General features: G+C 49.2%; 1 protein-coding gene across 3 annotated transcripts; it reads left to right on the top strand.

Annotated features, from left to right (window-relative positions):
* The first annotated feature begins 705 nt into the window (after positions 1–705).
* On the top strand, positions 706–23,741 carry LOC104065899 (target of Myb1 membrane trafficking protein). 3 transcript variants are annotated; one of them, XM_054081118.1, is made up of 16 exons: positions 706–819; positions 8,172–8,256; positions 9,946–10,024; positions 10,167–10,316; positions 10,427–10,561; positions 10,817–10,963; positions 11,993–12,109; positions 12,532–12,665; positions 13,339–13,372; positions 13,937–14,042; positions 17,030–17,150; positions 19,597–19,672; positions 20,112–20,174; positions 21,865–21,924; positions 22,272–22,308; positions 22,419–23,741. In XM_054081118.1, the coding sequence occupies exons 1-16, from the start codon at positions 768–770 to the stop codon at positions 22,565–22,567; spliced, it is 1,545 nt and encodes a 514-aa protein (XP_053937093.1). In that variant the 5' UTR covers positions 706–767; the 3' UTR covers positions 22,568–23,741. The 3 variants fall into 3 exon arrangements, 2 of the variants coding, with proteins under 2 accessions (XP_053937093.1, XP_053937102.1); XM_054081127.1 differs by lacking the exon at positions 20,112–20,174; XR_008452537.1 differs by lacking the exons at positions 20,112–20,174; positions 21,865–21,924; positions 22,272–22,308; positions 22,419–23,741 and adding an exon at positions 17,682–18,881.
* The last annotated feature ends 710 nt before the right edge of the window (positions 23,742–24,451 follow it).

The following is a 24,451-nucleotide window of genomic DNA, read 5'->3' on the forward strand; positions in this document are numbered from 1 at the left end:
GAATCAAATCTTGGCCAGCTTGCAGTTAGAAAAAACATGATTGTAATAGTCTAGCTTGTTTACTAGTTGAAACAAGGAACAAATCAAGTTTTGAAAGGACCGTCGCACAGCAGGAACAAAGGACAGACCTGACCTCCCCAAGAGGACATAACGCAGAAGGAGATAAGATAAAGACTTCAGAATCTTCTGAAGACACCAAGAAACTGTGGAGTGGTTGATAAACTGATAATAAGTTCCCCAAAAAAAGTTGGTTTCTGGGAATCTATCGGGATATATAGATTTCAGTACCAGGTTGGATGGGGCCTTGGGCAGCCTGATCTAGTGGGACATGTCCCTGCCCATGGCAGAGGGGTTGGAACTGGATGATCTTTACGGTCCCTTTCAACCCGAACTGTTCGATGATTCTATAGTTCTATGATTCTGTGTACGCTTAACCAGTAACCAGTCATGTATCCAGTCTCAGTGATCGGACACACTAGGTCCATTACCCCATGCATACCCTGGCGCTGCTTATTAAAAGAGTACCTGCTTAATGATCACACTGACATTGATGATTGAGTTTGGCTTTTCAGGGTACCGCTTCCCAACAGCCGCGCTCCGGCATGGGAGAACCGGGCACCCCTCGGCGCAGCCCCCGGTCCGCAGACCCCCCGGCTGCGCTCGCTCTGGCCGGGGCGGCGGCCGCTGCGTCACAGCGGGGCCCGGGCGGGGCGCGGGTCACGTGTGTGGCGGCGGCGGCGGCGTCAGCTGATCGCGGCGCGGCGGAGATGGACTTTCTGCTGGGGAACCCCTTCAGCTCCCCGGTGGGGCAGCGCATCGGTGAGACCCGCGATTCCCCTTCCTCTCCCGCCCTGTTCGCCCTCCCCCGCGACCCCCGGCGGCGCCCGCTCGCCCGCCGGACCCCGTCTACCCCTGGTCCAGCGGCGGCCCCCGCGGCCAATGAGGGGAGAGCCCGGCGCGGACGGGCCAATGGCGAGCGCGCGGCGCGGCCCCGCCAGCCAATGCGGGCGCGAGGGGGGCGCGAGGCCAAGTTTCCACGCTTAAAGGGGCCGCGGGGCGGGGGTCGCGGTCGAGTCACGTGATTGGCCGCGGGGGCGTCAAGGGAGGGGCGGGACTGGGGCTGGCGGGAAGGGCACGAGGTGCCTGGGGTGGCTGTCGCTGGGCTGAAGGCTGCCAGGGGGCTGCACCTTGGGGTTGTGTTGTCTCCGGAGCATCCCAGCTCACTTTCATAGAATCACAGGATCATCGAATCATAGAATGGTTTGGGTTGGAAGGGACCTTAAAGATCATCCAGTTCCAACACCCCTGCCATAGGCAGGGACACCTCCCGCCAAACCAGGCTGCCCAAGGCCCTATCCAGCCTGGCTTTGAACACCTCCAGGGATGGGACATCCACGACTTCTCTGGACGACCTGTGCCAAGTGCCTCACCACCACTGGCATGAAAAATTTATTCCTAATGTCTAATCTAAATCTCCCTTCCATTTAAAAGCCATTCCACTTCCGTGCCCTTGTCACTCCATGCCCTTGTAAAAAGTCCCTCACCATCTTTCCTGTAGCCCCGTTCCGGTACTGGAAGGTTGCTGTAAGGTCTCCTCAGAGCCTTCTCTTCTCCAGGCTGATGTTCACCTCAACTCTTTCAGCCTGTTCTCTCAGCAGAGGTGCTCCAGCCCCTCTGATCATCTTTGTGGCCTCCTCTGCACCTGTTGCAACAGTTTCATATCCTTATGTTGAGGATTCCAGAACTGGACACAATACTCTTTGTTGGGGCATAGCTCCCCACCTGAAGGTGGAGCATCCCAGGCACCCCAGGGGTAGCTGCCTGCCCTTAACTTCCCAGCACTGAGGTCTGGGACAGGCAGAAGTGTGCCCTGTCTCTGTGGAGAGCACCACAAGCCTTCTTACTGGACTGAGTACCAGCTCTGACAGTGAAATCAATGGCAGGAACATAGCACCCACTCTGTGACCTTGCAGGCCTACGGACACGCAATCTCTCTTAGTCCCTGTGGTCAACTTGATGAATGCAGAAGGGCGTAGTCTGAGGAAGTGGAGCAAAGAGGTGCTGCAGTTAGGAAGAACAAGACCATCAACAGCTACACTGGTCTCAAAACAGAAATGCAGTTCTTAAAATGCTTAGAATAAACATTATTTTCACCCCAAGCTGTATTGCCTATGTGCCTTCAGGTTGTGTTCAATGGTTGATGTTGCCTGTTTAAACTCTCCAGCTTGTGCAATGGCCATTTCGCTGTGAACATCTGGTCCCTGATTTATTAGTTTATGGTCTGCTAGCATGGGTGAATAAGCTGCTGTGGTTGGGGTGGGAAGGGAGCAAACAGCTGCTTTAGGTCATGCCTTTTTAATACTACGTATTTTAGAGGCTGATGAAAGCAGTGTCTGAATGATGTGGGCAGAGGGCACTGTGATGTGCCCCTCACTGGTGCTGGGTGAGATAGGTGAAAAGTGGGGGAAGGATCACCAGGGAAGGTTTTCTGTAAAAAAACCTTCCAGAGGATCCTTGATGTCTCCCTAGATGAATGTCATATGCTTCATCACATTTTCCAGGAGAAGCCGTCTCCTGCACTTCTCAGATGAATGGTCTTTGAGTACATCAGACAAGTTTTTCTGTTTGGAGAGAGGCAATCTGAAGTTATCTTTAGATGTGGCAGATCGCTTCTTGCCCTCCAGAACTTCTGACCAGTATAATAGCAAGATTGTAAGTGGGTTCCCTCTGGGCTTTGCTGCCGTCAAAGAAGGGATTTTCAAGCAACAAGCCAACAACAAAGAAGAGGAAAAAAGTATTTCAAAAGTGTTGTCAAACAGGGGTTTAGTGCCAGAGGTATGACAGTAGACAGATCTTAATGACTGGGGTTGTTCGGGGTTATGGGAGTCCAGAGGGGTGGAGGAATTGCAGCATATGAGAGAGGAACTCAGTGTGGAGGACTTGAAAGGGCTGATGACTGAAAATATGAATGTTTTCTCCTTTTGATCACTGCCTGTCAACATCCTGGGGACATGGATAAATGCTATCTTCCCTGTTTAATTTGAGACGCGAACATGATTTACCCAAACTTGTTTGGTAGGTCCATGGCAGCTGCATGTTGAACTCATGAGCCTGATCGCCAAACCTGTGTAGTGCTGCTGCTTTGGGCTGTCTGCAGAAACTGAACACCGTGTCCTTGCAGATTGCTTGGTCAAAGTCATGTATGCATGATACAGATTATAAAGTCTAAAATAATTCCTGATGAAGGTTGTGGAATAAAAAAAAAATTTGTTGTGGCACACTGCAGTGACGTTATCAAATTCCTTCATTAAAGTTAATCTAGTAAGTTCCATTTATTTTGCTTACAAGGAACCTGATGCTCAGATAATGTCAATGATCTGTCACAGAATGAGGCAGTTGCAGAGGAGCAGGTTTTCTAATTTTTTACTCCCAGTCCTGAGATTTAGTCACAAAAGTTGCCACTGTCTTGTTTTTGGACCACAGTGTCTCTTCCCAAATAAAAATAATACAGACTTGTTTGTTAGGGGATTTTTTAGATTTGTTTTGTTGTTTGGTGGTTTGTCTCTTTTTAAACACAGTGCTTCTAATCAGTGGGGAAATTTCCAAAGAGTGCCAAAGCGTCATAGTTTGGATTCCCCCATCAAAAGTGAAATCCTCTGTGCCTCTATCTATGACTTAAGAGAAACTTCAAAATGGAAAATATAATTTCAAGGAGGTGCTGTAAGTGAAAGAATTGAGAGGAAACCACCAACGCTTTCTCCTGACTCTGGGAGTTTGGAATAACTAGTAATTATAGCAATACTGAAATGGAGGGAGACGGGTTATTTCAGTGAATGAGGGCAGGCAAAGGAGAAAAGTAACGGTCTAGCAGAGAGATGAAGAGCATTTTTTTATGGCAGATAGTGTTGTGCAAGGTAGTGCTTCTCAAAAAGGCATTACCTTGTCTGCTGTGCCCACTCTGGAGGGGAAGGGGCAAAGACAGCAGCTGAAGAGTTTGAGCAGATTCACAGGAAAGGAGCAGGAGTTCAGAGACACAAATACCTACAGCACTATGTCACTGCAACTCTGTGTCCGTCACCGTCCTTGGACTGAGTTTGGAGCCATATATCGTTCTGTCTAGAAAGGAAGTCATGCCCTCCATCTTTGGAGGACCAATACAGATGAATGGTGGAGTCCTGCCTGAACAGGTGCTGAAGTATCCTGAAGGGAGGAAAAAGCACGAGGCTCAGTAAGGAGACTTCATACGGGATGCTGATTTGGGCTGGGGGGCTATGAATTGAAGAGAAGTTGGGAGAAAGGATTGTTGTGTTGCTTTCTGCTGAACTTACACCGTCCCATGCAATGAAATTTTGGTGCCCTCAGACACCTGTTCAAATGGGTGAGAAGGTGCTTGATGCTCTGCTGAGGAATTTAAAGACAGTCTGCCAGAGCACTGTAGGGAGCGCTGGTTAAGGGTCAACTTGAGGAGAGGCACACAGTCTCCGATGAGCTACGGCAGAACATGTCACAGGCAAAGGGTTTCTGAATGGTACCTGGCTGGTTATGGGTGCTTCAGTTCTGTGACGGGGAGCAAAGAGGACAGGAGCCTGTGCAGGATCTTGTGTCCGCAGCTGCTGTACTTCCTTGCGCTATTGACTGTAGTGCTGGTGTGCTGCTGCAGGGATGACTGAGTGGGTTCAGCAGCCCCACAATGGGCTCTTCCCTGCCACAGGGGCAGAGACAATGAACTTCAGAAGAAGCAAAGCTGTGAAATTTGCTCATGGCACAAAGTGATGTACAGCTCTGTTGTGTCAGTTATTCTGAGCTCTGAGTTCTTATCTAAGGACTCCAGATAACTTTTATAACCTGGTTGCTATCAGCAGGAGTATATCAAATGCCAGGCAGGAAAAGAGTCAGTGCTCTGGTTCAACCCATACCACGGTCCTCAGCGGTTTTGAGTTGATCCAAGCAATTTGTGAGGCAGCAGATCGGAATTAGACAAACCCCAATGCTGTCACACCCGGGAAGCCAGACTGGTTGCCAAAACAATGTGGCTCTGAAGTGGCCCTGTGAAGGGCCTCCTGTACATTCAACCCGCTAGCTGGTTTCAGGCTTGGAGGGAGACAGCATTCATATGCTCCCTGATAACCTCCACACAGGGGAATTCTCCACAGCAGATCAGGCTCAGCTCATTAACAGACAGAAGTAGGCACTGTCTCCTGTGCTCGCTGTTTTTAGGGACTCGTTGCTGTCCCCAGCCATGCTGGGCTCAGATTTCGTGAGGCACAGACAGCTCATGTGCTAATTACGGCTGGAGAAATGGGGCCAGCCACCCTGATCCTTCATGTGACCAATGAATAGACTTTGGTTTTTTCCCTTCTGCAGGCTTTAGTAAAAAGGGTAAAGTTCAGGATTTCAGAGAAAACACCAACATATTTTACTAGACTGGCACAGTCCCTTAGTGCTTGGAAGCAAGCAAGGAGGATTGAAAGGGCATTAGCTGCAGTTCTCACAAGGCCAGCTAGGCCAGGCCTTAATTTATACTGGCTAAATTCAAGCGTTTTGTTTGTGGAAATGCCTCATAGTCATGGTTCTGTTTTCCATATGCCCTAATACTGCTCTTCCAGCTTTGTGGGTTTTGAGCCTATGTGGCATTTACGGCAGGTTTGTTGCTTTCCTGCAGCTTTTCCTTGACCAGCATGTGAGCAGGATGACCGCAGTGCTGTGGGCTAACAGCAGGGTGGTGTGTGTCACTTCTGAGGAAGCCCCATTTTCCCTTTAGCAGCCAGCCAGGTGAAGGAGCACACACGGTTTATTTGCATTCCCATCTGAAAAGCAAACCTGCTGCCCACCTTTGGCGGGATTGGTGTGTTCAGAGGAAAAGGGGAGGTGGTGGGGAGCAGGTTACAGAGTGCCACCAAACATAAGGGAGCAAGGGAAGGGTGTTTGCAGACTCAGTTCGTGTTTGCGTACAGTGAAAATGAAGTTGAGGAGGGTTGGGGAAACTTGAACAGCAAGGACTTGATGGTTAAAAGCACTTTTTGTTTCACCCTTGTGTTTCTTCTCTAGCTCAGAGCTTCCCAGGAGGCTCAGCCCTTTTCCCGAGTTGTGGGTTTTTTCCTTCCATGTGCAGTGGTTTTCTTCAGCGATGAGGAGAGTGGATGTGGACTTCTTTTCAGCAGAGCAACTTCTGTGAGACTGATCTGTGTGCTTCATTGCCAGAGGGAGCAAACAGTATGGAGAAATTTCTGGCTAGGCCAGGGTTCAAACCAGGTTGTGTCATGAGCAGGGGATGCTGGAGGAGAGCACAAGTGAAGGGTGGTTTTGTGATCTTGTGTGCCAAATCAGACTGACTTGAGCTGCGATCTGCCTGCCAGCAAGGCCAGCTGGCCATGTGGTATCCCAGAGCAGGAGGGAACCTGGAGTTCTGTAACTATACCAAGTCCTGATTCCAGAGAAGCCCTGATGGGAAATATTTTACCCCATGCATTACCACACCTTCACCTATTCATTGGTATATGCCGTGATGCACCAGACATGCTCCCCTGTAGCCCACTGCCCTGGATATATTGCCTACCACATCACCCAGTGCAATGCTGCCTCTTGTGCCTCACTGAGAAACCTTAGAACTGCAAGAGACCAGGATTCCTATATAAAATTAATACTCAGAGTGAAAAAATTCCACCTGAATCACAGGGTTATCAGGACATTACAGTAGTAGCCAGACCTTCAGAAAGGTGAAATAGCAGTAAGAACATTTTGCCACTCTCCTTCCCTTGTTTGTCCTCTTCCACCTGGCTGTGGCCACAATGTAATCAGCATAACCACAGTGTAACCAATCCATTCTGCAGTCAATAGAAAAGGTGGTGGCTGGATTGCGATAACGTATGGATAGGTAGCCTCACACTGTGGGGTGTAATGTATGGGAGGGACACGTGTGTAAGAGGCTGCACACCACTATGCTGTGGATAGCTCTCCACCTGATCCTTGAAAATCCTCTTTTTTCCTGTGTTATGGCCTTATCCCACTACTGCGTGAATGGTCATTTTCTTTCATATCCACAGAAGGATCATTAGCTGCTGCATCAAAAGGCAGCCGTGCAGAGAAAGCTCACTCCAAAGGGGTAGAGGACCCACAACTCGGCTCCAGATTTTGTAGGGGCAGCAGTTTTTGAAATACAGGCACTTCTCTATGTACCTTGTTGAGTCTAAGCTCTCCTGAAGAGCACCTGGTAGGTGCTAAACTGGTTTGGCTAGTTTTAATTCTCTTGCCCCAGTGCTAAGTCAGGCGTTTCATAGGATGGGAGAGCTAGGAAAAATGTTTTTTGCCCTCTGCTTGCAGTCTGCTGGATCTCTTGTGTTTCCCCATGGTCTGGGTCCTGTCTGCCCCACTGGAGGTTCTCTTTCTCCCAGCTGCTCTCTGGTGGTGACCCTGAAGGCATCAGTCAGCCAGCCCGGGTAGGACAGAGACATGGCTGATTATAGGGTGGAGACATTGGTGCTCTCAGTAATAGCTGCTCATTACCCAAATTCTCTGCCTTGAATAACATCAAGGCTGACTGAGGAATTCCTGATTAAAGGGGACACAACCAAAGTGGGAACAACATTGCTTCGGCTTCAGTCCACTTCTGTACATACTGCACAGAGGCCAGCAGTTCAGAGGAGAGATGTAAGCATTAAACAAGAGAATGCTCTGCTTTGGCTTTTTATGTTTATTGTTTGTTTTTGTAGGGCCCATATAAAAAGAAAGGGATTGATTTCTTTGTTTCCTTAATTTGATGCAGACCAAGAGTGATGCCATTGACATTAGATCTGTGTCAGTAGGAGCACACCAAACTCACAATTTCTGGCCCTCCATTGTCAAATAAACTCCCTTTTCTCTAGCTTTGTAGCTGAAGTCATGCTAAGCCCTCTCCCTTCATCTGCAGGACACCAGAAATCACGCAGTGTATGTTTGTGTGTTGGTAGTGTGGGTGGAGTGGGCAGTTTTGCAACCACTCTGACAGCCATATGCTTTGTGGTGGTGACACCTAGCGGGTGGCCTGGACTTTGCAGCCAGGTTCACCTCCTTGTATGTTGTGGAAGTCAGGGGTAAGATGGCTGGGCTCTGGGATGTTCTGACAGCTAAACAGCAACTCATGAGAGTGCCAAGGCTGCCCTTAGCCTTGTCTTGCCTTGGTTTCTGTTTTCCAGAGAGAGCTACCGATGGGTCCCTGCGGAGTGAGAATTGGGCTCTCAACATGGAGATCTGTGACATCATTAACGAGACTGAAGAAGGGTAAGGGAGCTGACGAGGGTACACATCCAGTGGCAGGTTTTAACGCACCGTGTAACACTACATGTGTAGACTGCAGTGGTAGCATGCACTGGTGGAGTTAATAAGCTAGGCTTCCCAACAGTCCTTTAGATGAGACTGTGCTAGGAGACTTAGAGACACAGCAAAGCTATCAGATCATCTGTTAGATGCTTCCCAGTGATCTTCATGAGTGACGAAAGCCATTCCAACAGTCCTTCTGGGTCCCCAGAGAAACCTCGATTCAAGCTAGGCTGCGTCCCATCTCCCAAAAGTATATTTGCAGTTTGTATGTATCAGTTTATTCATCCTTCATACCTCTCTCTTTCTCTCGTCTGGGAATGTAAAAATCTGCAGGTAGTGACTGAGGAGAGAGGAAAATCTCAGGCTGCTATTCAGTCCTCTGACTGTGCGAGTCCTGCTGGTTCGTTTCTCAGGTATTTTCATGTGCAGTCACTCAGACATGCACAAAGTGAGTATGTGGAGTCTGTGTCTCCCTCTTCCTTCAGAGAGACGTTTAGAAATCTGCCAGACTTATTAACTCTGGACCTGGGAATTTACCATTGAATTCGAGGGGAACTGCTCCTCCTCACAGTGGAGATGTGAAGAGCAGCATGTAAAAAAGAAGGTGCTACGTGGAATAGAATAGGTAGGCTTCACTCCTGCTGTCCTACCCCGCAGTGATGCTGACAGAGGATTAGCAAGCCCAGTTTTCAGCTTCACAGTTTTGTGAAAACACAGTCTAACATCTCTGCTCACAGATCTGTCACCTCATTTTTTTCATGCTATCCCCACAGTGCAAATACACCTGTCACTGCCCACAATTCTCAGTTCCAAGCTGTGGCCTCTTGGTATTTCAGTTCTGGGTGCCTGTTCACACAGCTGTACCTCCTTGCATGGCTGGCTCTCCCATTGCCCTGCCCATCCCTTGCAATCATCTGCCCCCAGACCAATAGACTCCTGCCCTTCTCATTGTCTCACTCTCCTCCAGCACTGCTGCTCTTGCTGCCCAGCCTCTCTTCCTGTGCTCTGCCAGAGCATGTTGGTTCATTTGTGCCCTCTCACAAGACAGCAGTGGGCTGAGATCACAGGGCTTCTTTCCTCTGAGAAAGCTTAAGGAGACCATGCTATGCTCCTGCACTCTCACTCAACTGCAATATAGGCAAGATTTTGCCACTAAATATCCTCTACTGCTTTTTTTCCTGCCTCCTTTCCTCCAGGGAAATGCTGTTAGATGGCTTCTGTCTTAGCAACACAGAAATTGCTGCAGCTTGCTCTCTCCTTCATGTTTCTAACTCATACCAGGCTTTTTTTGTGATCTCCTTCTCTTCAGTCTCTGTGCCATGGGATTTTGCTCTACCCCCAACTAGTGCATTTCTAGCATTGCTTTTACTCTGCTGTCTGTTGTGTTCGATACACCTCCAATTTTTGCAGACATCAGCATAAAAAGCCTCAAATTTCAGTAACAGCTCTCATTTGCAGGACTCCACTTCTCTTGCAGAACCACAGGCAGAAGCTGTTTTACCAGTCATTGCTTCAGGCTGCCCTGAAAACATGGTGGGAAAGTCACCTGCTGAGCAGGAGGCATCCAGAGCCAGTGGCTGGTTTGCTTTGCCTCTTTGTAGGTGGGTCTCAGCCTTCTGATGGTCTTTCTTCATCTGATTTTTCCTGCAGACCCAAAGATGCTTTCCGAGCCATTAAGAAAAGAATAGTAGGGAATAAGAACTTCCATGAAGTTATGTTAGCTTTGACGGTGAGTGGTCAGGGCTCTTTCTCAGCTCTGTGATGCCTTGCTGTAAAGCTGGGTCCCTGGCTGAAAAGACACAGGTACCTAAAGCCAACAAGGGGAACACACATAGGCAGAGGCTATAGCTAATGCTTCATTGCCTTTGAAGGTCCTGGAGACATGTGTCAAAAACTGTGGCCATCGCTTCCATGTCCTTGTGTCCAGCCAGGACTTTGTAGAAGGTGTCCTCGTGAGAACAATCCTGCCAAAGAACAATCCACCTGCCATAGTACATGACAAGGTGCTGACCCTCATCCAGGTGAGCCAAGAAGCATAAGCACCTGTGCGAGTTTGGGATGTTTGTCTTTAAGTGTTTGTACAGAAGACTACTGTAAATAATGACTGGCTGTACTGTGTCCTTCTTCCCAGTCCTGGGCAGATGCCTTCCGTAGCTCACCAGACTTGACTGGTGTTGTTGCTGTCTATGAAGACCTGAGACGAAAGGGCCTGGAGTTCCCCATGACTGATCTGGACATGCTGTCACCCATCCACACACCACAGAGGGTATGGGAGCATTGTTGAGGTGGAGGATGTTGAGCAGCTGCCATTCTGGAGCTATAAGGGAACTTCAGGAACTGTAGCTTGCATTTAGAAGGCTTTTGTGGAGTCGGAAGCTCTGGGACAGCTTCTTTGCTGGAAGAGCTATTGAAAGCAGATGGGCAGTTGCCATCAACATTTCTCTCCTAATTGGGCTGCCTTGTCAGCTGTGAGTGTCTAACGTGTTCTTCTCTCTGTCACTTTTACCACCTCCGCTTGTAGACTGTGTATAGCTCCAACTCCCAATCTGGACAGAACTCACCTGCGGTCAACTCCCCTCAGCAGATAGAGTCCATCCTCCACCCCATCACCCTGCCCGCCGGGAGAGGCACATCCAGTGATATGCCCATCACACCCACGCCAGAGCAGGTAAGTTGGACATGACTCCTGTGGTGCTTCTGAATGTCCCTGCATTTGGGAGTTGTTTCATAAACACTGTTCTAGGACTGCTGTCCTGGTCCTTCCCCAGCCTCTGTCCTCAAGGAGCCATTCCTTTAAAGCATAGTCCCTCAAGAGCTCCCCAGAACTCCATTATGGTAACAGTGATGAGCTGGGATACCACAAATACAGAGCGGTTATGTTTTCCTAAGACAGGGTTGCTTGCAGGTAGAGGGAAGATATCCTGGCTATAACGAAGTGGGGAACTGCAATACAAGTTTTGAGCAAGGTCTTTGTAGTGTAGTACAGCAAAAGCTTGCTCTGCAGATGCTCCTTATCATCTTTGATTATCTCGCCTCACCGCTGACTTCATATGACTCAACTGTGTCTGGCTATGTGGTTTCCAAAAGACAGTGCTTTCTCGCTTGTTTCTCTGTCCTCTTTTCTCCTGCCTCACTTTGACTTCATACAACACTACGTTCAGCACCAAACCTCCAGCTGTCGGTAGGTTACCCTTGCAAAATGGAGGGTAGGAACTGTTCTCAAGAGACTCACTCATTAGCAGCTTGTGAAATGAGGGAAAAAGCTTCAAGTGCACACTTAGCCGAGGCTTGCCTTTTGGATAGGAATTCATTTCCTCCCCTCCCGCCTTATACTGCTTTGGAAATGAAACAATTTGAATGGCTACTACGCAGGAGTTTCTAGCTGGGGAGAGATTTGAATCATAACAGCAGCCTGTATTAGTTCTTAAAAATGGAGGCTATGCTAGTGGCCAAAGATCCCAGGTGAGGAGGGCCTGGCATCTGTTACCAGCAAATGAACTTGAAGGCAAGTAATGGAGCTTCCTTCTGCTGGGAGCTCCCAAATACTGAACTGAGTGATGACAAATAAGCTTCCCAGTGGCCATTTGCTTTGCCTCTGTGAACACATACACACATGCAACGCACTGCTGTTCAGAGCTACCTCACCTATCTCCCCAGTCTTTCCAGGCAGAGCTGTAACTTCCTCTCCATTTTGCAGATTGGGAAGCTGCGCAGTGAGCTGGAAGTGGTGAATGGGAACATGAAAGTGATGTCAGAGATGTTGACAGAACTACTGCCATCCCAGGCTGAGCCTTCAGACCTGGAGCTGCTGCAAGTAAGGAACTCTGGCAGGGTGGAGGGCTAGAACACACAGCTTGATTTAGCAATGACTTGATGGACCGAGGTGTGATGCATGCCAGGAATGGGGAACAATCAGACAGATTAGTGTGGGGCTTATCAGGAACTGAGAGGATAAGGGAGACACAGGGGAGGCGAAGTTTCAACAGCCAAAGGAAGTTGCACACTGAGGTTGGAATCATCAGACAGCAGGACTTGTAGTCCCTGAGGATCTTTCTTTCTGGGTGATGTGTTGCACAGGAGGCATACACTTACTGTAAAGCTCAGATTCAATTTACCTTTCACACCCATAACTGTTGCCCATCCACCCTTGCTGACAGACCCCAGTAGCCTCTGGGCTGTCTGTCCCAGTCAGACTTCCAACTGACCTTTGCGGTAACTTTCCCTTGCTATGAGCAGGAGCTGAATCGGACATGTAGAGCCATGCAGCAGCGTGTGCTGGAGCTGATTCCCCGTGTCCTCCATGAGCAACTCACCGAGGAGCTGCTTCTCATCAATGACAACCTCAACAATGTGTTTCTGCGCTATGAAAGGTACCTCTCTCCTCCCTTCTCTGCCCTGCTCTTCCACAAGAGTTTACTGCCCCTCAAAGGCCTTCTATCCCACCTTTTTGACCTGCCCGAGAGTATAATGTTCAAGATGTATCAGCCTACATCATCCATCTTTGTGAACAAATCCAGTTCTCAGGTTTTAGTGATTTATTCCTGTCCCTTCAAACCTGTTGTGTAAGTTACTGATGGAATACAAAGATGGCCCTGTGATATAACCCAGAAGAAGAAGGAGGGAACTACACTGAAAGAGCTGGTTTTCTAGCTCTGAGGCATATGGGAACAGAAAGGACTTATCCAGGTGGAATCAGCACCCCTTTCTTTTTTCTTCCATTCATCAAACCCATCTCTTAAGCTAGGATTAAGTCTGGAGATTAAGTCCCTGTGTCCGTGTGAAAAGCTGGGTTTGAACCATTTTGATTAGATGCAGATCTGAAGGATAACAAGAAGATTCCTCACACCACCTCTCAGGAGACATCAACGCTGTGGGCCTTGTTGTGGTGTCTTTGGTCTTGAAGGGCAAATGAGCCCTGAGCCATGGTCTGCCTTTCCTAGTACATAGGAAAGGACAGACTGTGCCAAGCCTAATAATAATTCTTTTGGGCTGTGAGTGAATAAGCGTGCGCTACTGAAATGTATCTTGTCATCTTTCTTGCAGGTTTGAGCGTCTTCGGACAGGACAGCCTGTTAAGGTAACTCGGAGCAGCAGCCCCTCTGCATCCTGCAGGTGCAGCCGTGTCCTGCTGAACTGGAGAGAGGTTCAGTCTGCCTCACTTACAATCTGTAGGCTTTACTCTCCCAGCCCATCTGCCAGGCCACACTCATGTGCAGAACACTCCAATTCCCGCTGCTAGCCTCTCCCTCCCTGCCAGCGAGAGCCTTCCTCTCACCCAAAGAGCAAAAGCAGACCAGTAGCAGTGTTCCAGTATTGAACATTGAGAGGAATAATTCCCATATAAGCCTCCCTTTGTTCTCTGAGCTCTGGCCTGTCCTCTGAATCAGCACCTACCCTACTTATCAACATCCAGCAGAGCTGGAAGGCTGGATACTAAGCTGTATTCTGCTCTGGGACACTTATTCCCAGCCAGTTCTCTGATCACTGTCCGCCTTCTCAAAGGAGAGGCTTCACAGCTGATGTCTTGCTACAGAAGGACTTCATTCTGCAGTGTTAATGAGCTAGGATTGTGGGGTCAGGGTGGAGGGGTCAGCTTCAGAAATTCTCCACCATCTTCCTTTTTTTTTTATTCCCTCCAAAGGCACCAAATGAGGCAGAGAACAGCTTGATTGACCTGGAACCCAGTACTCCTGCAGTGAGACAGCCTGAAGTCACCAACAACCTTTCCTCTCAGCTGGCTGGAATGAGTATGTTGCCATGTAGTCCTTTTCCTGTCCTGCACTGTGAGACCTTTCATGTCCTTGAATCGTGTCCAAAAGTACCTTAGTCATGTTAGTAAAGTAACGTAGACAAATAGCGTGTATTGTCAACTAGCAAACTCATGGAGAAAATTGTGCCCCAAGGCACAAAGTATATGTCTCAGCATCCACACCTTATGTGTGCGGGAGGTGGACATGACTTAAGAAGGACTTCAGCATGAGGCTATGGCTAAGGACTGGGCCTTCCAGCAGGTGAAGGGATAAAGTTAATCCCTCTCCAGTGCTTAGCAGTGGTGCAGTTGTCTCTTTTGCTCTGTGTTGTCAAGCTGACCACTGAGGCCTGGGAAAGAAAAGCAGCTGAGCTGCTGACCAGAGGGAGGCGGTCCTGGTGGCTACCGCAGGAGATTTAAATGGCCCCTAGGGAGCAGCGCGACCCGGAGCACGGCAAACAGGTGCGGAGTGTGTTAGAAGTGCAGGGCATGTTAGCAAAACAGGGCAGTTTGAGTGGCAGTTCAAGCGGGCAAGGAGGGCAAAGAGAGGGACCAACGACCATGATGGCCACCCGGCATAAAATTAAAGCTTCTCCAGGTGCTGCAGCAGCCAGGACTGATGCAGCCACCCAGACGGAGCCTCAATGGGCACATGCAGCCACCCAGACACTGGGCTGCAAGGAGTGCTCCCCTCCCACACTGACTCACACCAGCAGTACTGACTTCACTTGTGGAAGCTGTGCTGGAGTCGGGGAACTCCTCCACTTGGTGTCAGAGCTAAGGGAGGAAGTAACTAAACTGAGGACTATTAGGGAGTGTGAGAGGGAGATAGACCAGTGGAGCAGCACCCTCTCACAAAGTAAGCAGGCAGCCAGAGCAAGCACAGTTGTGAACTACCCAACCACTAACTGTAAGACTGAGGAGAAGAAAGATGGGGAGTGGCAGCAAGTGCCTGCCCAGCACACAAAACCTGTTGTCCCCATTCAGACAACATCCCCCAGGTTCCCTTGCAGAATAAATATGAAGCGCTGCAAGTGGAGTCAATCCCTGCAGACAAGGAGGATGGGTCCCGCAGTCATGGAGCTGGCGGTCTTGAGTGCTATCATAAAGCACATGCAAGAGAACCGGGTGATGAGGCCCAGTCAACACAGGTTCACGAAAGGCAGGTCTTGCCAAACTAACCTGATCACCTTCTATGACAAAGTGACCCGCCTGCTGGATGATGGAAAGGCTGTGGATGTAGTCTTCTTGGACTTCAGTAAAGTCTTTGACACAGTTTCTCACAGCATTCTGCTTAGGAAACTGTCTGCCTCTGGCCTGGACAGGCACACACTCTCGTGGGTTGAAAACTGGTTATACGGTTGAGCCCAAAGAGTGGTGGTGAATGGAGTTAACTCCAGCTGGAGGCTGGTCACAAGTGGTGTCCCCCAGAGCTCAGTGCTGGGTCCAGCCCTGTTCAATGTCGTTATCAATGACCTGGATGAGGGGATTGAATGTACCCTCAGCAAGTTTGCGGAGGACACTAAACTGGGAGGAAGTGTTGATCTGCTGGAGGGTAAGGAGGCTCTTCAAAGGGATCTGAATAGGCTGGACCACTGGGCTGAGACCAATGGTGTGAGGTTTAACAAGGCCAAATGCTGGGTCCTGCACTTGGGCACAACAACCCTATGCAGTGCTACAGACTGGGGTGGCTAGAAAGCTGCCTGGAGAAGGATCTGGGGGTGTTGATTGACAGCTGACTGAACATGAGCCAGCAGTGTGCCCAGGAGGCCAAGAAGGCCAATGGCATCTAGGCTTGTATCAGAAACGGCGTGGCCAGCAGGTCCAGGGAGGTGCTTCTGCCCCTGTACTCGGCACTGGTGAGACCGCACCTTGAATACTGTGTTCAGTTCTGGGCCCCTCGCTACAAGAAGGATGTTGCGGCTCTGGAGCGTTTCCAGAGAAGAGCAACAAGGCTGGTGAAACAAGCCTTACGAGGAACAGCTGAGGGAACTGGGGTTGTTTAGCCTTAAGAAGAAGAAGCTGAGGGGAGGCCTCATTGTTCTCTACAGGTACCTGAAAGGTGGTTTGAGAGAGGAGGGAGCTGGCCTCTTCTCCCAAGTGACAGGGGGCAGGACAGGGGGGAATGGCCTCAAGCTCCACCAGGGGAGGCTCAGGCTGGACATCAGAAAAAAAATTTTCACAGAAGGGGTCATTGGGCACTGGCAGAGGCTGCCCAGGGAGGTGGTTGAGTCACCATCCCTGGAGGTATTTAAAAGACGGGTGGATGAGGTGCTCAGGGACATAGTTTAGTAGTTGATAGGAGTGGTTGGACTCTATGATCCAAGAGGTCTTTTCCAACCTAGTGATTCTATGATTCTATAAGCATCTTGGACTTAAGGCCTAGGATTTGACAGGTTATTTGCTCAAAAAGCCTGAGAGGTCCTGAGAGTTCTTCATGACATGCCAACAGCCTGCATAGCACTGCCTGAAGCTCTCACTAGCTGTAAGTACATTCAGTACAGCTTGGGTGCAGCTGCAGAAAATTGGCAAGACTGTTTTTATAGACAAACCAGTTGAGGTATTTTTCAAGTCAGGGTTTTTCAGATGATGCCTGAGTCATACAAATCCTCTCATCTGTCTCAGAGGTGCTTGCCCAGAAGCCCAAGTTATCCTCTTCCACAAGTTATGGAGCAGCTCTCTCTGAGTTTTCTTAGATGGTCAGGAACATCTAGCCTTCAGCATCAGTGTAGTAAATTGATGTTGATACTGCTGCCTGAGATTAAAAATAGCTAAAAATAGCTGCTGAGCAGGTGAAGAAATTGCTTCTGTTGCTTCACCCATGACATTATATACATGCGTAGACTTTGCTGCAGCTGAAGGGCAGTACAGAGGAGGGGGCCTAGAACCTGTTCTGATGCTATCTTTCCACCTAGCACCTTCCAAGCCCACAGCCCTCAGTTTACTGCTCTGTGCTGCCTGCTCACCCTGCTCTCTCTCCCGCAGACCTAGGCTCAAGCAGCGTAAGTGCGGGGCTGCACTCCCTTGACACCTCTGGCAAGCTGGAAGAAGAGTTTGACATGTTTGCCCTGACCCGCGGCAGCTCCCTGGCTGAGCAACGTAGAGAGTGAGTGTAGCAGCCCATTCTGTCTTGTCCTGCCTTCTTGCAAAGGGGGAGGGCTCAGGGCAACTGGGGCTGTGACAGATCCTGGAGATGGTAGGGTGTGATAGAAATGCACTCTTCTGATACACAGTTTTTGTAGGATGACCTCTGTGTTTCCAGTTATTCTTCCTGCTGCTGTCTTCTCCTTTTTGCAGTGTCCTCCTGGGCATGGGAAGAAGGAAGTGGCGTCTATGTGCATGTCTCTCACTGCTGTGTCAGTGGACTGTGGTGCCACATTTGCTAGGGAGGGTTAGCATCTGGAGATGAAGGTGTGGAGTGGGACTGGCTGAGTTTTTTTTGTCTGTCTCTAAACTCACGTGCTCTGACTAGGGTGAAGTTGAATTTGGGAATTGCTGAATATCAGTGTTGTCTGATGGCAGAGCATTGAATTGGTGTGTGGGAAGTATGCAGTCAGTTGTGGTTTGCAAGGCAGGGCACTACTCTGTGCCACAGCTTCCCTGTTGGTAAGTGGAACTGATGTTTCTTCTTCCGTAGTGTGTTTGAGACTTCCTGGTGTAAAGCACTATGAGTTGGGTCTCCATAACACTGTATGAACCGAAGAGATATCTTTGCTGCGAAGAGTGGACTCCTGAATCCTTGTTCTCGGAGGAGCTAACCAAAGCTGTACTGGCTAGATCCCTTTGGCTTGAGAGACTGCGGCTGATCTTGCTCTGTTTTGCCGATCACAGTCATCCACTGCTCTCTGTTGGTTACCAAGCAGTAGAGCCCACAGGCACATGGCTGCCTCTTGACCTGTGCTCCTGTTCTCCATCCACTGGAGTGCCTTATTCTGGAACTGAGAAGTAGCAAGTTAAGATCTCTTGAGAATGTCTCTTTTCATTCCTCTGCCTGAGGTTGCTTCTGTAAAAGCAGTGGGGAAATCCATGGCCTACGCAGAACTTCACGTGTTTTGCCTATGAGTTTCCCTGCCACTTCAACTGTGGGTTGTGCTGCCCGAGATCAGAGGCAGTCCAGGACAAAAACAGTAGTGCCAACAGCACCCAGTCTGGGGCTGAAATCTGAGCCACTGCTATGTGCTCAGTGCTGGAGTCTGAGAGAGATGTGGGCAGGGGTGGAATTGTATCCTCTCTGCTGTGGTGTAATCCTTAACAGATTGAGGCTTGTGATCTCTGCACAAGTAACAAGACAGCTTCTATTTATTCCTCACTGCCCTCCATCTGGTGCACTTGCAGTCTTGCAAGATAGCCTCTACTCTCACTGGCTCAGGCTTCCCATTTCACTCACCAGCTTCTGCTCTTAGCGTCTCTCTCTGTCTGAACAGACACATTGTCCTGCTCCTGGACGGGACCTGCTGGCAGGAGACACAGGCAGGGCTGCTGGGGTTTGTTCCTGACCCTCCAAGCTTCATGTGTGTCTCAGCAAAGCAGTGCTTGAAACACCTCAAGCCTTTCCTGCCATTCTTCCTCATCAGTGGCATGATAGCAGCGTTGTATTTCATCCTCGATGCCATTGTCCACAGCGGCCCCTTCACTGATGAGCACTTCTTTGAGAAGTTTGAGCAACGGTGGCCCAAGCCCCTGGCGCCCAACAAAAACAGCTCTACTTGATAGTCTGCTGAGTCTGCAAAAAGGAGTCTGGAAGCAGCCGGAGAGGAGACTTACGGAGAGTTCGTGGGAGAGGTTTCATTCTCCCAGCACGGACAAACTGTTTTCCCCACTCTGCATGGATCAAATGGTGATGTGTGGCATTAGCATGTGTGGTAGCAGCCTAGAGGGGACACGGAAATGGGATGAGGGAGGTAATGGGTGACACATATCTGTGTGTGGAGAGAGGTTGTTGCTGGAATGATGCATTTGGAGTCCTTGAAGCTACACTAGGCTCTTCTGATCATCCAGTATCACCTCCTCTGTAGCATAGACCAGTGAGTCTCTGCCGCCATCAGTTCTTGAGTGATACCAGTTAAAGAGATGTTTTTGAGCTGTGTTTGTGTCCGTGACGGTAGGTGAGTATGTAGAGGGTTGTTGACTGAATCCTTTCTAAAGTGTCTGTAATCTATCTTCCGGTCAGTCTGTGTTAGTTATCTGTCTTCTGTAGTCAACCCCAGAGCAGATGAGTGTTGTAGTTGATGCACCTAGCTCTATAAGCCTGTGTTTTAGTCTGTTGGCTGGTTGTTTTCGTATAATGCCTTTTCATTTTCCTGTCATGTGCCAGTGTTGTCCTGTGGTATCCCACAGTGATGTTCCAGTGAGTAGATTAGTCTGTTTTGTTTAGTCTGTGGGCTACACCTTTTAGTACAGGTTTTGCACACCTTTCTAGAAGCTCTTGGGGGCAGAATGAGGAGAAGTGAAAAGCTGTGCAGTCAGAAGCCCTGAATATATGCTCAGGAGTTCCTGCTCTTCAGTCTCAGACATCTCATCAGCCTATGTGTTATCTAACTTTCTGCTTTCAGGGTAAAGTACGAAGATCCCCAAGCCTCCAGAGGACTCGCTGGTGCCCTGGATGCCCGTCAGCAGAACACAGGAGCGGTAAGTGGCCACAGAGCTTTAGGTACATCACCAGGAATGAGAGTATCTTCCTTGCTCACCAACACAATGAATGTGATGTCTGTTTGGAAAAAATCACGTGTTCAACATGACTGATAACTCCCAGTGTCCACTAATCTGTATTTCCTACCTGGGCTCTATACCTCATTCTCTAAACCCCAGAGATGGGGAACTATGGCAAGTCTGGGACTGACTCAGTAAGTAACAGGATGGCCTCCTTCTATCTGCAGGGAAATTTACACCTGGAAATGTATGTTTTATTCCTCTTCAGCAGATTTCCAAGTTCAATTGCCTTCTCCTTGCAATCAAAGAAATAGGCCACCAGTACTAGTGTGTTCTTTCCCCCACCCTAGACCCACTGCTTCCCGTCTCCCTCACCCTCTGCAACAACAGCTTTCAGAGCAGACTTTCTCTTGACCAGGAGGAGTCTGGTGCCTCTAGCGATGGAGCCCAGCTGACTAAGTGGATGATGCGGCAAGGAATGGTGAGACTGTGGAGCACCAGCAGGCAGGAAGAAGGCTGGGGCTGCTGAACTAGAAGTTGCACTGGCACAGCACATGAGCACGCGCAGCAGACATCAGCAGAGACTTCAAACTGAAATGGATTAACCCTGGTCAGGGCCAGTAGTGAAGACCAGGGTTGGGAAGGAAGCAGTCAGAGTGTCAATCCTTCCTTAAGTAAGCATGTCTGTAGGAAAAAATCCTAGGAGCCCTGAGGCCAAGACAGCGTACACCACTCTGAGCTAGAGGATGGCCTGGTTTGGAGTGAGTGTATGGAGCAGAGGCACTAGTTGGTGGCATCATGAGGATGGCTGCTGCCATTCATCGCCCCTGCAGCCTCTCCTACTCAGCATGAGCTGAGATTTCCATTTGGAGGAAAGCACATTCTGGCTTTTACCTTGTTCAAGGCCTCCTCCTAAATTGTTTGAGCCTTCAGGCTGTTGAATTTGGTCTTTTGGCAGCAGGAATTCCTGCAATTACACCCCAACAGACACACTGAGTCTTTGACACACTCCCAGGCCTGAAGCTTCTTAGCCTGTCTTCCTGAAACGGGCACTGCTCACACTGATGTCTGCTCTAGGAAGTTTCCCTACATGCTGTCCAGTTGTCTTGAATGCACTTCTACCTAAAGAGTTCCTCTCTGGGTAGACAAAGCCAGTTTGCTTTGAAACTTCCTTAATCTCACACATCCTCGTCCATCCTTATTCATCCATCTGTCAGTTGTGGTAACTACCTGCACTTGCTCTCTGGTTTGGGGAAATCTACCTATCCTTGGTCAAAAGGCATTGCTCTTTTTCTTGTTCTTGCTGTTTTCCTGAGAGCAAGGGAACAATACATATCAGGAGACTTAATAACTAAGTTCCCACCAAATACTCTCTCATGCTTCTGCTTGTGGAGCCTCTAGCAAGGGCTGCTCCTTGCTCAGCTTTGTTCAGGAGCTTGCAACTGGAGAAAAGGATCTGGGATTTTGAATCAGACTTTGTTTCCTCCAAGACTATCGCTGTCTAATAAGAACACGTGTCTTTGTTGCTTAAACTGGCCGGGGACATACAGTATTTTAAACTAGCCTCATCCCTACTGGAAGTAAAATTTAATTTAATTTAATTTAATTTAAGTGTAGAGGACTTTGATGTGTCTGTTTCTGCAGTTTTGTGTGATGTCAAATCCTGCTGTGCTTCATGCTCCTACCAGGGAATCACTTCTTGGCAGGTGTCTTTCCCCATTAATGTAATCCACAGCATCACAGACTTGACATCATACTGTTCCTGGTTTGTAGAAGGGAAGAGGTGGAGAAAAACATCTCTTGTTCTCTGGCTGCCTCACAGAAGCAGCCAGCTTCCGCCTAGTGAGTCCTCATCCAGATAGAAAGCCTGGTTCAATCCTAATATCCCAAAGCCAACCACCAAACCCCAGATGCTTTTAATGTCTTGTATCCTGGAAACTATGTGTGTCTGGGTGTGGATGGGGCAGAGCAAGCAGGTAAGCAGTGATATTGGTAGCTGGCAGGGCTTTGCAGTAGCACTGGCTGGTTTTGGAATGGACCGACCTGACTGAATGGTGGAGCAAAAGGCTTACCTTTTGGGTCGGTCTTTCTTTTTGCAGAGTGGTTTTCATGGGCTTCCTGGAACATCTTGTCTTTTCTTGGCCTCAACACTCTTTTTCCTTCTGTCCTAGGTGCCAGTTCCCCAAGCCAATTTCATGGAAGACATAGAAAAGTGGCTCTCCACTGATGTGGTAAGTGAGGTGCTGCTTTCCTGGAGCCAGCAGTCCTGCCAGAGTTGTCTGCAGGGCTGGATTTTAGGCAGTGTACAACAGTGCTGGCACTGCTGAATAGGTGGCACAGGCTACTTGGCAGGGGCTGGGCAGGAAAGGCCAAAGACACAGGGTCTGGGATACCACACAGGTATAATTAGCCTTCTGGGAGTCATAGCTAACAAACTGAGCCTCAGGGCCACTCTAACTTGTCTGTACTGCAGAACTGGGGGGAACACTATCCTGTCTCTCTCCATGCAGACAAAGAACCACATCTGTGGAGATGCTTTTACCTTGCTTCTAACCATGCCCTTCTCCTCCTTCCCTAGGGAGAGTCAGAAGATGCAAAAGGTGTCACCAGCGAAGGTAAGCTCGTTGCAGCAACCCCCTTCTTCCAGCTGTTCCTGGCAGCCCCTTGGCTCTTCTACAAACCTTCCTCCTTGCTAATGCAATGCTCTGCTCTTCTCTTGCCCCAGAGTTTGACAAGTTTCTGGAAGAGCGAGCTAAAGTTGCGGACCGGCTACCCACTTTGTCCAGCTCCTCAGCAGGGACATCTATCTCCCCTCCTGCTGCCAGCCATCATCGGAAGCAAGCAAAGGAAGATGATGCTATGTTTGCCTTGTGATTGCTATGGACTGGTGTGCTGTGGAGCAAGAGGCTGTGTGTGCCGTTTTGCTTGCCTCCTACCAGGGGCCAGCAGGGGAAGGACTCTGTCCCCTTCCTCCACTCTCTTCCTGTTTTCTCTTTGAGTTGTTTTTATTTTTACGCTGCTTTCAGATAATCTTTATTGTGTTTAGGGATGTCACACAATAGACTTGTGAAGGGGGGTGTCAAAGCTGCTAGAGAATGTGGGAGTTCAGTGGGCTTTCTTCTTTTTGGTACAGTGTGGGCAAAGTGGAAGAAGTTCCCCATCCTCCTCTCCTGTGAGGTAGTTAGAAATCTTGCCCAAAAAACAGGAGAAGCTGCAGTCTGCTGCTGAAATCATTCCTACCTGTCTCTTTCCTCACCTCATCCCTAGAACGGATCTCCATCCCTCTACCGGCCAGTGTTAGACTGGAAAGTGTAGGACTGCAAAGCATTACAGGTGGCAGAGGAGGGACACTAATAGCAGAGGGGCCCTGTTGCTCTAGGCCCTATTGCACAAGTACTTGTGGTATGTAACGCCTTCCCACTCACAGCCCTTTCTCTTCCTCTTCCTTTCCTCCCCTTCCCCTTCAATTTATCCAGAATTCTGCCCCACAGCCCAAATGTTTCTGATGCATGACAGGCAGTTACCAAAGCTCTTGGCAGCACACAGGGCTTGAGCTGCAAGTAGTACCCCAGGTTGAAAGGGCTGTCTGCTATGGGGTAGAATGTGCCTCCAGCAAACTTTGTGGTTACTTTAATTCTCCCATTATTATACTTGTCTCCCCTCTTTCCTTAATGCAATCCCATCTCCCTCTATCACTTCCAATGATGCCTTCTACCACATCATGCCGTGGTGTGGGGGAGGCCCTCTGAGCCTCTGGTAAGGCCAACGCTATAGACTCCCTCAGGGTAGTTGTGTGTGTTGGGGCTGAAGAGCTGTGTTCCCTAAAGCAGGAGGCTTTTGCATTGACACTGTTACACTCGTGAGGACAACTTGTGCCAGCAAAGCAGCCTTGCAGCAGCCAGGAGCTCCTTTGCATATGGGGAGAAAAACCGTTCTGATCAAACCGCATGTGTTGCCCAATTGTAAAGGGCAGCCGGGGGGGAGGGTGCCAAGCCTGGGGCTCCTGCTCGTGGGATTTCTTGTTGAGTGTGGGAGAGTCGCCTTTTTTTTTTTTTTTTTTAATCGCACATTAAAGAAGCAAAGTCTTGAGCCTCCCTTGAAGATATGCACTGTCAGTGCTGGTGTGGGGAAGGGAGGACCCTGTGTGGGAAAAGGAGTGCAACCATGCAGCTATATTGTCTCTCCAGGAAGGACAAGAGCACTGTAATTCTGAGATAAGGCATGATTTGGGGACTGAGGGTGTTGCGAGCCAAGGCAAGTTCTCACTGGTTTTTAGTAGTCTCCTTGGTAGGTGACTACAGCCCATCTCAAAATAGCAAGAGGGTGAGTTAACCTCTCCTTTCGTCTCTGCCTTGTGACCAGATCCACCTTGCAGCTCATAAATCACTTAAAGACATGTACGAAGTACAGTTGCTATGAAAGGGCTCCCTGGTTGTCCTCAGTTGTCCCCATGCCATCCCCTGGTGTCCAGCTGAGTGGAATCTGGCGCAAGGATTTGTAAAAGAAGGTTGAACAGATTGGAAGTGTGAACTGAGCCCTAGAATTGTAGGAAGTTGTAGCTGAAGTTGTCCAAACCTCTGCACCTCTGTCTCCCTGTGTCTGCACTGCAGTCTCAGCTGTATGAAGTTCAGGCAGAGGCTTTAGGGTAAAAACTATGAGTAAAGCTGGTCTGCAGGTGGTGGCAGCGGGGTTGGGAAAAGCAGGGTGCTGGCTTTCCTCCTCTTTAAGCAGTTGTGGAACACGAGGAGGCTTTGTGTC

The sequence above is a fragment of the Cuculus canorus genome, chromosome 1, assembly GCF_017976375.1.
Source record: "Cuculus canorus isolate bCucCan1 chromosome 1, bCucCan1.pri, whole genome shotgun sequence".
NCBI lineage: Eukaryota > Metazoa > Chordata > Aves > Cuculiformes > Cuculidae > Cuculus > Cuculus canorus.

What these genes read in the sequence shown, in the direction of transcription:
- LOC104065899 (XM_054081118.1), top strand. Translation starts at nt 768, where the DNA reads ATGGACTTTCTGCTGGGGAACCCCTTCAGCTCCCCGGTGGGGCAGCGC. An exon ending in CTGGCTGAGCAACGTAGAGA is followed by an intron (nt 17,151 to 19,596) that starts GTGAGTGTAGCA and finishes TTCTGCTTTCAG; the next exon opens with GGTAAAGTACGAAGATCCCC. An exon ending in AAAAGGTGTCACCAGCGAAG is followed by an intron (nt 22,309 to 22,418) that starts GTAAGCTCGTTG and finishes CTCTTGCCCCAG; the next exon opens with AGTTTGACAAGTTTCTGGAA.